This window comes from Mus pahari, chromosome 13, assembly GCF_900095145.1.
Source record: "Mus pahari chromosome 13, PAHARI_EIJ_v1.1, whole genome shotgun sequence".
Taxonomy (NCBI): domain Eukaryota; kingdom Metazoa; phylum Chordata; class Mammalia; order Rodentia; family Muridae; genus Mus; species Mus pahari.
The window spans coordinates 11,072,534-11,085,716 of NC_034602.1; the positions used below are offsets into that span (position 1 = coordinate 11,072,534).

At 41.1% G+C, this 13,183-nt stretch overlaps 1 protein-coding gene across 1 annotated transcript; it reads right to left on the reverse strand.

Moving 5' to 3' along the window:
* Positions 1-69: 69 nt before the first annotated feature.
* Positions 70-11,534, reverse strand: LOC110330855 (putative uncharacterized protein DDB_G0271982; the record flags this gene model as incomplete). The annotated part of the gene is made up of 5 exons (XM_021211169.1): positions 11,503-11,534; positions 5,785-5,840; positions 3,834-3,886; positions 925-984; positions 70-291 (listed from the first exon to the last, which is right to left on the reverse strand). Coding segments are annotated over exons 1-5 (423 nt in total), but the record flags the coding sequence as incomplete, so codon positions are not given.
* Positions 11,535-13,183: the final 1,649 nt, after the last annotated feature.

Sequence of the window (13,183 nt, forward strand, 5' to 3'; positions counted from 1 at the left end):
TCCTCCCTTCCCCCTTCCTTCTTCTTTCTTTCTTTCTTTCTTTCTTTCTTTCTTTCTTTCTTTCTTTCTTTCTTTCTTTCTTTCTTTCTCTCTTTCTTTTCTTCTTTCCTTCTTTCTCTCTCTCTTTCTTTCTCTCTCTTTCTTTCTTTCTTTCCTTCCTTCTCTTTCTTTCTTTCTTTCTTTCTTTCTTTCTTTCTTTCTTTCTTTCTTTCTTTCTTTCTTTCTCTCCTTCCTTCCTTCCTTCTTTCCTTCCTCCCTCCCTCCCTTCTCTCTTTCTCTCTCTCTTTCTTTCTCTCTTTCTTTCTTTCCTCAGGGTTTTGTTTCTACACAGAACAGATATTTGAGGAATCCTTCTGCACTTGACTGAGCTGACTATCTTATCCCATTGCACAGTTTCATTCCTATGAAGCAATTCTGGACTTTGGAAGGGGAAGCACCATACTGGGTTTTTTTGTAGCACCTGCTACTAATCTTTGCTTAAAGATAGATGTCTGTATTTTATGCATTTAGATGTGTATTAGCCGTTAATAATAATTGCATGTATTATCCCATTTACTGGTGGGGAGAGAAAGCCATCTAACCCTTAAGTAGAGGACATGAGGCATAGTCAGGCTTCAGCCCTTAGCCTAGGACCAGCTCATCTGTAATTCCTTCAGAGGCTGAACGGAGACATTATGTGAGTGACACAAGTTATGAAGTACAGTTGTGGGAGTGGTGGCAGTAAGTTAGAATTGTCAGGGGTGTCTATCCAGGGGAGTGGCTCTGAGAGTTAGCCTGGAGGCTACATACTGTCAGAAGGAGTATGGATTCTTATTTATTGACTATAACATTTAATGTTTATTCCTTTTTAGTTAATTTCTATATGATATATTTTGATTATATTCTTTCCCTTCCCTGATCTTCCCACATCCCTATCCATCCAACTTCATGTTCATTCTCTCTCTCTCTCTCTCTCTCTCTCTCTCTCTCTCTCTCTCTCTGTCTGTCTCTCTCTCACTTTCTCTAAAAAAAACAGGAAAAACAACAAAAATCAAAACAGAAACAAATTAAAAATCAATATGATAAAAAAACTACCAAAATTAAAAAGTGCTTATACATCAAAAAAAAAAAAAAAGTAAAACATAAGACAAAAGAAAAGAAATCCATGGAGTCCATTTTGTATTGGCCAACTGCCCCTGGGCATCTGGCCTACCCTGGACTGTGGGTGGCATAGCATGGGTTCATATTTAAATGCATATTTCCATTCCTGTCTTCAGGACAGCTATGTCAGAACACTTGTGGGACATCCTAGGATCCTGCATCTTCTGCTTTTCCTTCGGAGATACTTGTGCTCATGGATGTGGGGGACTAACTGGTCAAATGTCTCCCTACGTCAGCACCAATTGACTAGGTAGAATTTTCAGATAAAAGAGATTTTGGTTACTCTTTTATGAGATGGTTTCTCTTTTCCTATTCTTTTTCTTTTATTTTTCTAGATATTTAGAGTGACATTTAAAAGCAATAAAAGAAAAGAATAGTACTGTTTAAAAAGTCATCAGTTGATCTCAGAATTTGGCAAGGCTTCTATATAAGCACATGAAACTTGGTTTTTCTAGACATACAAATTGTTCCAATGGATAAGCCTTGAGAAACTGCAATGGGCAGAATGCATGTCCAAAAGGATGCACTGTGGTAGCAGGCTCCCCATGACACATACCTTTGGGTAGAAACGAAGAACAGATTTGGGAAGAATCTTTCTGTTGACCTCATTTTCTTGGAATGAAGTATAATGACCTTTCTTTCCCACAGATCCTCAGGTTTCCCCCCACCAAAAAGTCTTTCAAATAATGTTTCTATTTGTGTGTGTGTGTGTGTATGTGTGTGTGTATATGTGTGTATGTGTGTGTGTATGTGTGTGTATGTGTGTGCGTGTGTGTGTATGTGTATGTGTGTGTATGTGTATATGTATGTGTATGCGTGTGTGTATGTTTATGTATATGTGTGTGTGTGTGTGTGCACGCGTGCGGGCCATGTGGAGGTCAGAGAACAATGTGTATATGGGTCCTGGGGATGAAATTCAGACCACCAGGCTAGGTGCTAGGTGCCATTTCCTACTGAGCCATCTTATCCCCTGGTCCTTTCTCAGTGTAAGTCCTGAAATGGGTTCTACCTAGAGCAGGAGGCAGTGCTGCAGCTAGGAGCCTGGGGACCAGGTGTGACTCCTCTTGACTGCTGGTGTGTCTTCTCCCATTCCCCAGTGTACGCCTGTACATCCAGGAGTAGGAGCAGCTCCACATGTCATGTGTCCGGTGTACGTTTTATCTGTCTATAAAATGGATACTGAGGCAAAGCATCCTCAATGAAACTGCAGGGTGATTTCTTTTTGAACTGCACTTACAAATATGTTGATAAACAGACATTCCCTTGAATCGAGAAGTCTGAATTTCTGCCAGAAAGGTATAATCAAGCCTGGCCTGTTGCCTTGCTGGAGCCCCGTTTTTTTTCTTTTAGAGACAAAATTCAAATGGGAATAATATTGCAGTCACAAAAAAATTGGGTTCTTGTGGCTAAAAGTAGACATAAGAATCTGAATTTAATTTCATAGCTCATATGGTCTGGTGGTCACACTGAATCCCAGAAAGATAAAAAGGATTTTTCTAAAGTCTTCCAGCTAATCGGCATCAGAGCTGGTAAATTAAGTGTCCAGGCTCCTGGTCCACTGTTCATCCCAGAGCAGCTCCAGAAAGGGGTCCACATCATTTGCATCAAGCCTTTTTAGCATGCCCATGGTCATGGCAAGGGGTGGAGAGTTCACATCTATGGTCCCAGGCATCAGAAGTTTAGGTGAGCTGGTATCCCTCAGGGAGACATACCTTTTATTTTTACCCCTCTAGACAGACAGAAACATTTCTTAATAGTAAAACTTGGCCATTGTGTAAACTATACTGGCTTAGGATCTTTACAAATTTTTATGTGCTAAAAATTAAGACCTAGAAGCTGTTAATTTCTCAACCATTCACATTTGTTACATAGTATTCCAACTGGAAGATGTCAAGGTGCTGCTATAGTTGCCCATCTAGCTGCCCAGTGGCTCAGCTGCTTTATGCTCCACTTTCACATCTGTCTGTCTGTCTGTCTGTCTGTCTGTCTGTCTGTCTAACATGCCTGCCAAGACAGTTGTATAGGAGAATGGGATCATTATTATGGTCATATTTCAAATATTACAAGTTATATGCAAATTCCTCAGCTCTACATAGATGTTATACATGTCAAGAATACAACAGTCATGGGAAGGAGAACAGGGGTGGGGGCAGGAGAGATGAGAGTAAACGGGAGGACAGTACCACCATCATCCTCTCCTTACAGCTGTAACCTCAGCTGGCCATCACTGTTGATGAATGGATGGTTGACTCCCAGCACTCACGTGTCCAGTAACTTCTTCATTCGTGTTGGCCACAACTCAAAGCATAACATCCCTCTAGGATGTTTTCCTTTTCTCATTCCCTGTTCCTGAGTGGAAAAACTCCAGAAAGGTGCAGGGATTACGCAATGACATAAGCTTTCCCAAAGATTAGGAGAGCCGGAGTCATCTGGGTGAGAAAACAAGTAAAGAAAATACTAAAATAACACTAGGGGCAGAGGCCCCCTTGGAACCTGCCAACAAAGATACAAAGTCTGATTAGAATAATTATTTTAATCGAATTATCATTTTAAATCAATTAAAGCGAAGGATTTCGGTGGAAGGATGCCAAATCCTGCGCATGGGATCCATTTGTTGGGCAGCGTGTTGGGGCCCAAATGACATGCATGATTGCCGAGTGCGCTCATGCTCTCCTTTGTAAACATATGCAAACCTCTCCCAATTGATCTTCACACCCAGGGCTGCAGAGCTCAACAAGGTTGAGGCCTGTAATGGGATAACGCAGGGTGATTATGTGGTTTAGTAAATATCCATATATTAAGACCATGTTTGAAGGCTGCCAGTAATAAACGTGAGTGTCCTAGTCTTCCCCAGAGGAAAGATGAATTATCTTAAGAGTTTAGGGCAAAACAAGCCAGGACAGAAAAGATTAGCTCCTTCTACTTCACCCCTTCCATAACTGTTACCTCTGTAGTCCCTTCCAGGGCACTGGAAGTGCTTCACACAATCTCTGGGCCTCAGCAATAATGTACTTCGAAAGGAGGCTGATTGCACCGACTGAAATCCATCCTGGCCAAAGGCTGCAGCTGGTTCCATTTACATTTTGTATTTTTGGAGCTTGTGCCTGTTCCAGGGAAGGATGGGATAATTGATTTAAATCAAATTATGAAACATGATACTCTGAATTCCTAAAAACATGTTTCCTGGCTTTGCCTTCAGTAATGGAGCCTTACAGGTACCGTGGAGCGGGGGTGGCTGCAGCGGAGTCTCTCTTTTGAACCGTGTGGACATTCATGTGTGTGTGTGCCTATGTGTGCATGTGTGCATGTTCAGACTCTTCCATTCGTACTTGGTCCACGTTTGCCTGAAACCATTAAGCAGGTGTGATGTCCTTTCATTATAGGTGAGGAACCACCATTCCTCACTCCAGAAACAGTCACTGATTGGAATAGCAAGCGTCTTGAGTTTCATCTCTGATCACAGAGCTAAAATTAAAGACCGTACTTTGCCTAAATGACAAAGGAAATAGATGAGGGCTCAGCAAAAGATGCTAATAACTTTAAGACTTAGCTGCCTCACACATTCATTTCCATTTGGAAAGACAATTTGCCTCCTAGATTTTAAAAGCTATTTTAGAACAGTTTCAAAATCAAGATCCTTAATGTTGCTTTGCTCCCATCTGTAGTCTAAATTATTTGTAATTAAGTTAAATAGCTTCATATAAATAGTAGACCTATGCAGCCGGGGAATGATTGTTCCCTACACATCCATGCTTTGTGAATTGTCAGTAGCAGCGATGTCTTTGTAAAGCAGAGCTTGTTGTCTTGTACAGAATGCTCATGCCGAGTTTGAGAAAATGATGCTTGCCCAGATACTGACTAACCAGAGTCCCCAAAACCAGTCAGACAACTGCCTTCAAGTTGTCTCTCTGCAAGTGATGGCTTCTGCAAATGTGGGTCAGATTCTTAATCTCTTGTTGACTCAGTTTCTTGTTTGTGAAATGGAAAATGAACTTCATGAAGAATATAAAGGAATTAGGATCATTCTTAGCACACAGGAAGGTTATTAGTTCTGTTTTGGATTATTATTGAAGAACAAGCAACACTCTTCCTAGTGATCTATGGGTTCTGCAGCATTTCCAGTCCTTTCTTTGAATGGCTTGTTGAGCCCTGCCAGACACAATGAGTAAATATTCTTGAAGCTTCTCTTCTCTTACAACAGCTCAGCCCAGCCCAGCCCAGCCCAGCCCAGCCCAGCCCAGCCTGGGGCAGTTTGGGAAGGCAGAATGTTCTTTTAACCTTACATACTATAGTGGGCCGCACATATCTAAGGAGGCTAACCTCTGCCCAGGCAAGATGCTGAAAGGATGGGTCATTTTGAAACCCTAACTTGACTATTTTTTCTTTCCTTCTTTCCTTTCTTCTTTCTTTCTCTTTCTTTCTTTCTTTCTTTCTTTCTTTCTTTCTTTCTTTCTTTCTTTCTTTCTTTCTTTCTTTCTTTCTTTCTTTCTTTCTTNTTCTTTCTTTCTTTCTTTCTTTCTTTCTTTCTTTCTTTCTTTCTTTCTTTCTTTCTTTCTTTCTTTCTTTCTCTCTTTCTTTCTTCCATGAATGAGGAACTTAAAACCAAAGTGGGAATTCTTTGGACCAGAAATTAATTTTGAAAACCGGTCTCTGGGTGTAAGAATGCATGCATAAAGGCCTGTGATTCCTTCTGCCTTTGTCTTTATCCCCAGTGGCAAACGTAGGTGTGGCTCTGCAAAGGGTTTCCTTTTTAAGTGAGCCAGATGTGATCATGATAGCACTGGGGCGCTCTTGGGAGTGCCTGGATGCTATGCTCAGTCTTGAGCCTCACTCCCTTGTTCCAGGTCTTGAGGCTATTAAAGCAGTCAAGGAGAAGCTTCCAGATGTAGGCCAGTCAAGAGTGTACACACTTTTACCTTTGAAGGCATGAATTCAACAAGACATCCAGAAACCCCAACTCTTGAAGGCTAAAATAGTCATTAAACCTAGCCTTTAGAATTACTATTGGGATGCACTTTGGTTTAATAGTTACACATATTTAAAATGGCATCCTCAGAGGCAGCAGTTCTCAGTCCAATTCTCAGACCCACCCACCTCTGCTACGATGGCTCAGTGCTTAAGAGTACCTGCTGCTCTTCCAGAGGTTCTGAGTTCAGTTCCCAGCAACCACATGATAGCTCAGAATCATCTGTAATGGGATCTAATGCTCTCTTCTGATGTGTCTGAAGTTAGCTACGGTGTACTCACATGCATAAAATAAGTTAATTAATTTAAAAAAAAAAAGCTAAGTGCTCTACCACCTCCACAACTCATAGAAAGCCCCTATTTAACATTCAAAATCTGTCCTCCAGTGTTCATCTCCACATTGATAAAATAATAAGCTGTAACTACTACACTTTTAAAAATCCCTCTTAGATGGTATTTGTTGAATACTCTTTTAAGTCACCACGACCTTACTTCCCTCCATCTTCTCAGTTTAGCCTTATCAAGCGTTTCGACTAAGACTGATAGAGTTTTCACTAAGATGATGTTATACCCCTGTCAGTAGACCATCATTAATGTACTATGAGTTTTCTAAATGTTGTTCTGTTCGTGGTTTCTATAGACTCGTCTGTTCTCTCTAGATTTTGTTGAATAATAGGCAATTTTCCAAAATTACAGAGGTTTATATCTTGCTCATGTTCCATGTTTACTTGGGGCTAATAATCAGAGATGAGGAAGGGACTATTTATTGTGGTCACCTAGGGTCCTAAATAAGAGAACAACAGTATTTTTTAGAGTAGTTGGTCTCCATTCACCAGGGCAGACACTGAACCAGCACCGAGAGATCCTGGGCTAGAAGCGATGTGAACACAGTGTTTTTACTTATCTTATAATTCTTTGGATATGACCAGTACAATGCCTCTCCCACCCACAGGGGACCTTTAGAACTGTGGTTCTACCTATAGAAACCAAGAGTAAGAAGCATTTAGATTACTGTCGGACCTTTTCTTCATTCTCCCCAATTGATCTGTCAGATGCAGTTCTCAATTCTGCCCTCCCAAAATGTGTGCATTTATTAGTTAATTAGCTCTCCTTAAAAAGGAGTAGAAAACCTTGGGAGCCCCTCCTGCACAGCTGTCACACACTGCTGCCAAGGCTGTTTCCCTCAGTTTGGGGTTCGAGCCTCTGCTTCATAGCTCTCCCTGATGCTTTACACCGTGGCTTCTTTGCATCTTCAGGACTTGTTAAATTAGCTTCTTAAGATAGGGCTCGGGGAGCTACGACAACGCCATGTCTGTTCTTCATTGCTGTCTTTCCTCAAAGTTCCATTTCATTTTCTAAATGGCAGGGCAAAAAATTCTGGGTTGAAATATATACAAGGAGCTCAGGAAGCTGGACTCCAGAAATTCAAATAACACCATTAAAAAATGGGCTACAGAGCTAAACAAAGAATTCTCAACTGAGGAATACCGAATGGCTGAGAAACACCTGAAAAAATGTTCCAACATCCTTAGTCATCAGGGAAATGCAAATCAAAACAACCCTGAGATTCCATCTCACACCAGTCAGAATGGCTAAGATTAAAAATTCAGGTGACAGCAGATGCTGGCGAGGTTGTGGAGAAAGAGGAATACTCCTCCATTGCTGGTGGGATTGCAAGCTTGTACAACCACTCTGGAAATCAGTCTGGCGATTCCTCAGAAAATTGGACATAGTATTACCGGAGGATCCAGCAATACCTCTTCTGGGCATATACTCAGAAGATCTTCCAACTGGTAATAAGGACACATGCTCCACTATGTTCATAGCAGCCTTATTTATAATAGCCAGAAGCTGGGAAGAACCCAGATGTCCCTCAATAGAGGAATGGATACAGAAACTGTGGTACATTTACACAATGGAGTACTACTCAGCTATTAAAAACAATGAATTTATGAAATTCTTGGACAAATGGATGTATCTGGAGGATATCATCCTGAGTGAGGTAACCCAATCACAAAAGAAGTCACTAGATATGCACTCACTGATAAGCGGATATTAGCCCAGAAACTTAGAATACCCAAGATACATTTTGCAAAACACAAGAAAACCAAGAAGGAAGACCATCATGTGGATACTTCATTCCTCCTTAGAATAAGGAACAAAAAACCCATGAAAGGATATACATACAGAGACAAAATTTAGAGCTAAGATGAAGGGATGGGCTATCCAGAGACTACCCCATCTGGGGATCCATCCCATCATTAGCCACCAAACCCAGATACTAATGCACATGCCAGCAAGATTCTGCTGAAGGGACCCTGATATTGTGGCCTCTTGTGAGGCTATGCCAGTGCCTGGCAAACACAGAAGTGGATGCTCACAGTCAGCTATTGGATGGAGCACAGGGCCCCCAATGGAGGAGCTAGAGAAAGTACCCAAGGAGCTGAAGGGGGATGCAACCCTGTAGGTGGAACAACAATATGAACTAACCAGTACCCCCTGAGCTCATGTCTCCTGCTTGTGGACGTTGTACATCGTGGTGCGGAGCCTAGTGCGCACCACGATGTACAACGTCCACAAGCAGAGTGGGTGGGTAGGGGAGCAGGGGCAGGGGGGAGTATGGGGAACTTTTGGGATAGCATTTGAAATGTAAATAAAGAAAATAAAAAAATTAAAAAAAAAAAAAAGAATTCTGGGTTGAAAGTCACAGCTCCCCAAGGTTTTCAAGTCATGAATCCAGGGTGACCCAGCACCTTTGCACATGACTGGGACCTCAATTAAATCTCCTAAGAATTTTCACTTTAGTGGATGTGGGAGATGGCTCAGTTGTAGGGGAGATAGCTCAACTGGTAAAATACATACAGGCAAAAGGACCTGATCGAAGATCTCCAGCACTCATGTAAAAGCCATCTAGTGGCAGGCACACTTGTAATCCTAGTGGTACTGAGGCAAAAATTGATGGATCTCTGGAGCCCACTGGCCAGCCACCCTGGCTGCATTTATGAGCTCCACGTTCAGTGGGTGACCCAGTCTCAAAAAATAAGGTAGAGAGCATCCGAAGAAGGCGCCTGATGTCAGCCTCTGGTTTCCATATGTGCGTGCGTGCGCGTGCGCATACACACACACACACACACACACACACACACACACACACACACACACACACATGTGCATATATACAGGGAATTGTCACTCTATCTCACTGTGAAATCTCACAGTGATGTGCCAGAGTGTCAGATGTTCAGTACTGAGCATCTTAGTACTGCCCATGGGCACCCATAGTTCCAATGGTTTAACAAACGTTTGCTTATCATCCTGTTTGCTGAAGATGGGAGACCATCAGAAGATTTGTGATTTTACTTCATAAAAATTACTATATGACTTTCCTGATAACTCCCATCTCACCATTTCAAGATGTAATTGCTAAGGAGTCTTTACAACCTTGACGTTGTGGTCACCAGACTGATTCTCTGGACTTTTGTTGTCGTTCCTGTTTCCCGTTTCTGACATTTTGTTATTTTCTTTTAGAAAGTCCGCATTATTTTATTATCTTCTAAAACTATTTTTTATTTTTAAAAATATTTGGATTATATGATTTAAAGTTTTTATTAGTGTTTATTCATTGATAAGTATTACTGAGAGGTTTGCATGTTTTCTCTCTTGTTCTCCATCTCTCCGTTTTTGAGACATGGTCATTCTGGACCCCGCTGTCCTGCCACTCTCTGGGTAGCTCAGACTGGCCTCAGACAGGGTCACTCTGGACCCCGCTGTCCTGCCACTCTCCGGGTAGCTCAGACTGGCCTCAGCTGGGTAGCAATTTTCCCTTCCCAGCCCTCTGAGGCCTGGCTTATAGATGTGAACCACTGTGCTTGGCTTCAAACGATGGCTTCCCTACAACTTTTCATTGAAGTATGTCTTGTAATTCCCCACCTCAACTTTATTTCTCAACCCAATCATTCTCTTCCTTTTCATGAATTGTCCCATATTTTCCAATAGCTATGAGGAACAAGCCAGTAAGCAGCACCCCTCCATGGCCTCTGCATCAGCTCCTGCCCCCAGGTTCATGCCCAGCTTGGATTCTTATTTTGACTTTTTTTTTTTTTTTTAAATGATAAACTGTGATGTGGAAGTGTAAGCCAGATAAACTCTCTGCTTTGCAGGTTGCTTTGGTCATAATGTTTCATCACAGCAATAGTAACCTTAACGTGAGTGTGTGTGTGTGTGTGTGTGTGTGTGTGTGTGTGTGTGTGTGTGTGTATGCATTCTTGTACATGTATATACAATATACACATATATTCCTTTATATACCATATCTATATCTAGGTATACCTATACCTATACATTTCATATCATTATATATCATATATTCCTTGTCTCACATGTGAGAGAAAACAAAATATTTGTCTTTCAGGAGCTGGATTATTTTTCTTAATACATAATGATCTTCAGTCCTTTCATCTGTTGTTTGAGTCACAAAAATTGCCCACTGAATCTACGATTTCAGATCATTCTTAGCAGACATGATCATGAACTTAAGTTTAGCACATTTCTAGAACATATATTTTGTCCTGTAGAAGTTGAGTGTATCCTTATGGATGATTTTAAGATAAGGGCAGACATCCTTCCAGTTCAGAAAAGCCTAGCCATTATTTGAGAGGTTGAAACTAGGCTCAACTCATTATAGCTCACAGTCGATGTTGATAAACCTTTTCTAAGAAGTCAGGTAATAAATACCTTAGGCGTTGTGATGCAAGGAGCTTTCTGTGCAACTCAAACCTGCTGTCAGAGCGCAGCAATTAACACGGACAGTATAGACACGGACAGTATAGACACGGAACAGCTTGGCTGCTTTCCTGTAAACGTTTATGCTTAGAAAATGGCGGTTGGTGTGGCTATGGTTTGTGGACACCTGACTTGGCACGTTGTGGGGAGAAAGAGCAAAAAGGGCAGGGAAACCCACAGATGCACACTGCAGAGAAGTCATGCCTCCAGAATTGCTGAATTGCTGACCTCCATGAGGATTTTCATTGGCTGGCTGGCAGCTGCAGGATGCCTCTCAGGATGCGCCCGCTCTCTCTCCCTTTCCTCGCCACAGGCTCTGATCATTTTCTTTCACTCTCATTGACTCCCATCTCTTAGTTAGGAAGTGACTTCAAATTCCCAGTCTTATACCTATGAGAACCCAGACGCTAAATGGTTAACAGTAATGTCTTTAATTATTGCTCGTTTCAGGGTGATTTTTAGTTTGTGGGTTATCTTTCCTCCTAATAAAATGCTTAATGTATACAATGGACACACCTCCTTTCTGAGCCTCATCCGTTGCCTCATCTGGGGTGTGGTTCAGAGACTGAGTGAGGATTGTGGTTTCTGTTGTAAATATCCCTTAGCAGCAAAAACAACACTTCAACAATTTGTTTTGAAATAGTCATATCAACATGTCATTACATCAAAAATACTAGTCTAGTTTTATAACAGGTTTTATTTTTAAGCTGGTGTATATTTACTGCACACAATAGCAGGTTTCATGAAGACATTTTATACACATATATAAGGTCTATTCCTATGTGTAAAAAGGATAATTCTAAGAAGTGTTTACTCTGACTTGATTAGAAATAGTAATAAATGGGCTGGAGAGACAGCTTAGTGGCTATGAGAATTAACTTCAAAATCCTGAAGACAAGAGTCAGATCCAAGCACCCGTTAACAAGCTAGGCATCCCAGAGACACCCAGCTGGGAGTGAATGGATATCCCCTTCTGGCCTCCTCAAGTAGAGGCATGCACACACAGAGGTACACACATATTTAAAAAAGCTTCTTTTAAAGGAACAATAATAATCAAACATCCATAAGATAAAGAGAAAACCATCTAATTCCAAAGATATTCAAATTAGAAGAATCCATATAAATTCACACTTACCATTCTCTTTATAAAAAAGTTATGTTTTAAATTTTTAATTTCAAAAAGATGTAAAAATTATATTAACTAATCAATTATAATCATATTTATTTTATTTTAAACTATTGATTTTATCATTTATATTTTCTTTATTATTATAAATTATATTATTTATTAATAAAATTAACAAATAACAATATTACTATTTACTAAAACCCATTTCCTACCAAGGGAACACAGATTCTTAGAAGAATAGGAATTCTATGTATGGGGAAAGAAAAGTGCACAGTGAGTAGAGGAGTCCTTCAACTAAGCTCTCAATCATAGGTAAATGTCTCAGAAGGACTCAGGAGATCTACTTAGCTGGCAGCAGGGGTTGAAGCACTGAGGAGAATTAAATGCAATGGATATAAAATATTCATAATAACATAAAAACAATTATCTAAACAGAAATCCATATCAAAACCATATGCCCTGTAATACCTTATAGTGAGATTAGAAAGGACTCAGCTCACAGTAAAATCTAGGCAGTAGAGCACATGTCCTGGTTTTCCTGTAGGTTCAGAACACAGGATGGGTAGACAACCAGCTGATGGGAAGCTTCTCACAGGAATATTTCAAGTAGTAAGAATCAGTAAAAAAGATGAGGTGTGACAGCTGAGATGAACCCGATTGCTGTGTATCTCAGGTTTGGTGTGTGCATGTGTTGGGAGTGGGCCCAGTCTCCTTTGCAGCCATTCAAGTCTGCAGCTGGAATCTTAAATACCTGTGATGAAGAGGCACTCCGTGCTGTACCCAAGTTTAGTGTGCAGGAGCAGTGAGGTGGTGACCCTGCTACGGGCTGCAGTCTGAAAGCCTGTGATCTGGGTAGAGATCATCAATTAGTGTCTGGTTTCTCTGCCCCTCCCCCACAAGACATAATCTCAGCTTGGAGCCTAGCCTGGCTTCAAACTTGTGATTCTCCTGTCTTAGCCTCCCAAGTTGGTGAACTTGTGTGTGTGTGTAAGTGTACTACCATTTCTGGCTTGATGAACGTGTACATGCATGCATGCATGCATGTTCAGATACATTTGGTCTGGAGCTCAAGAGGGACCCACTGCGGCAGATTGTCCTTTTAGGTAAGAGATTTATTAGGGAAGTTTTTAATGTCATGGAAAGGCAGCATGGCAGAGGCTCTTGGGA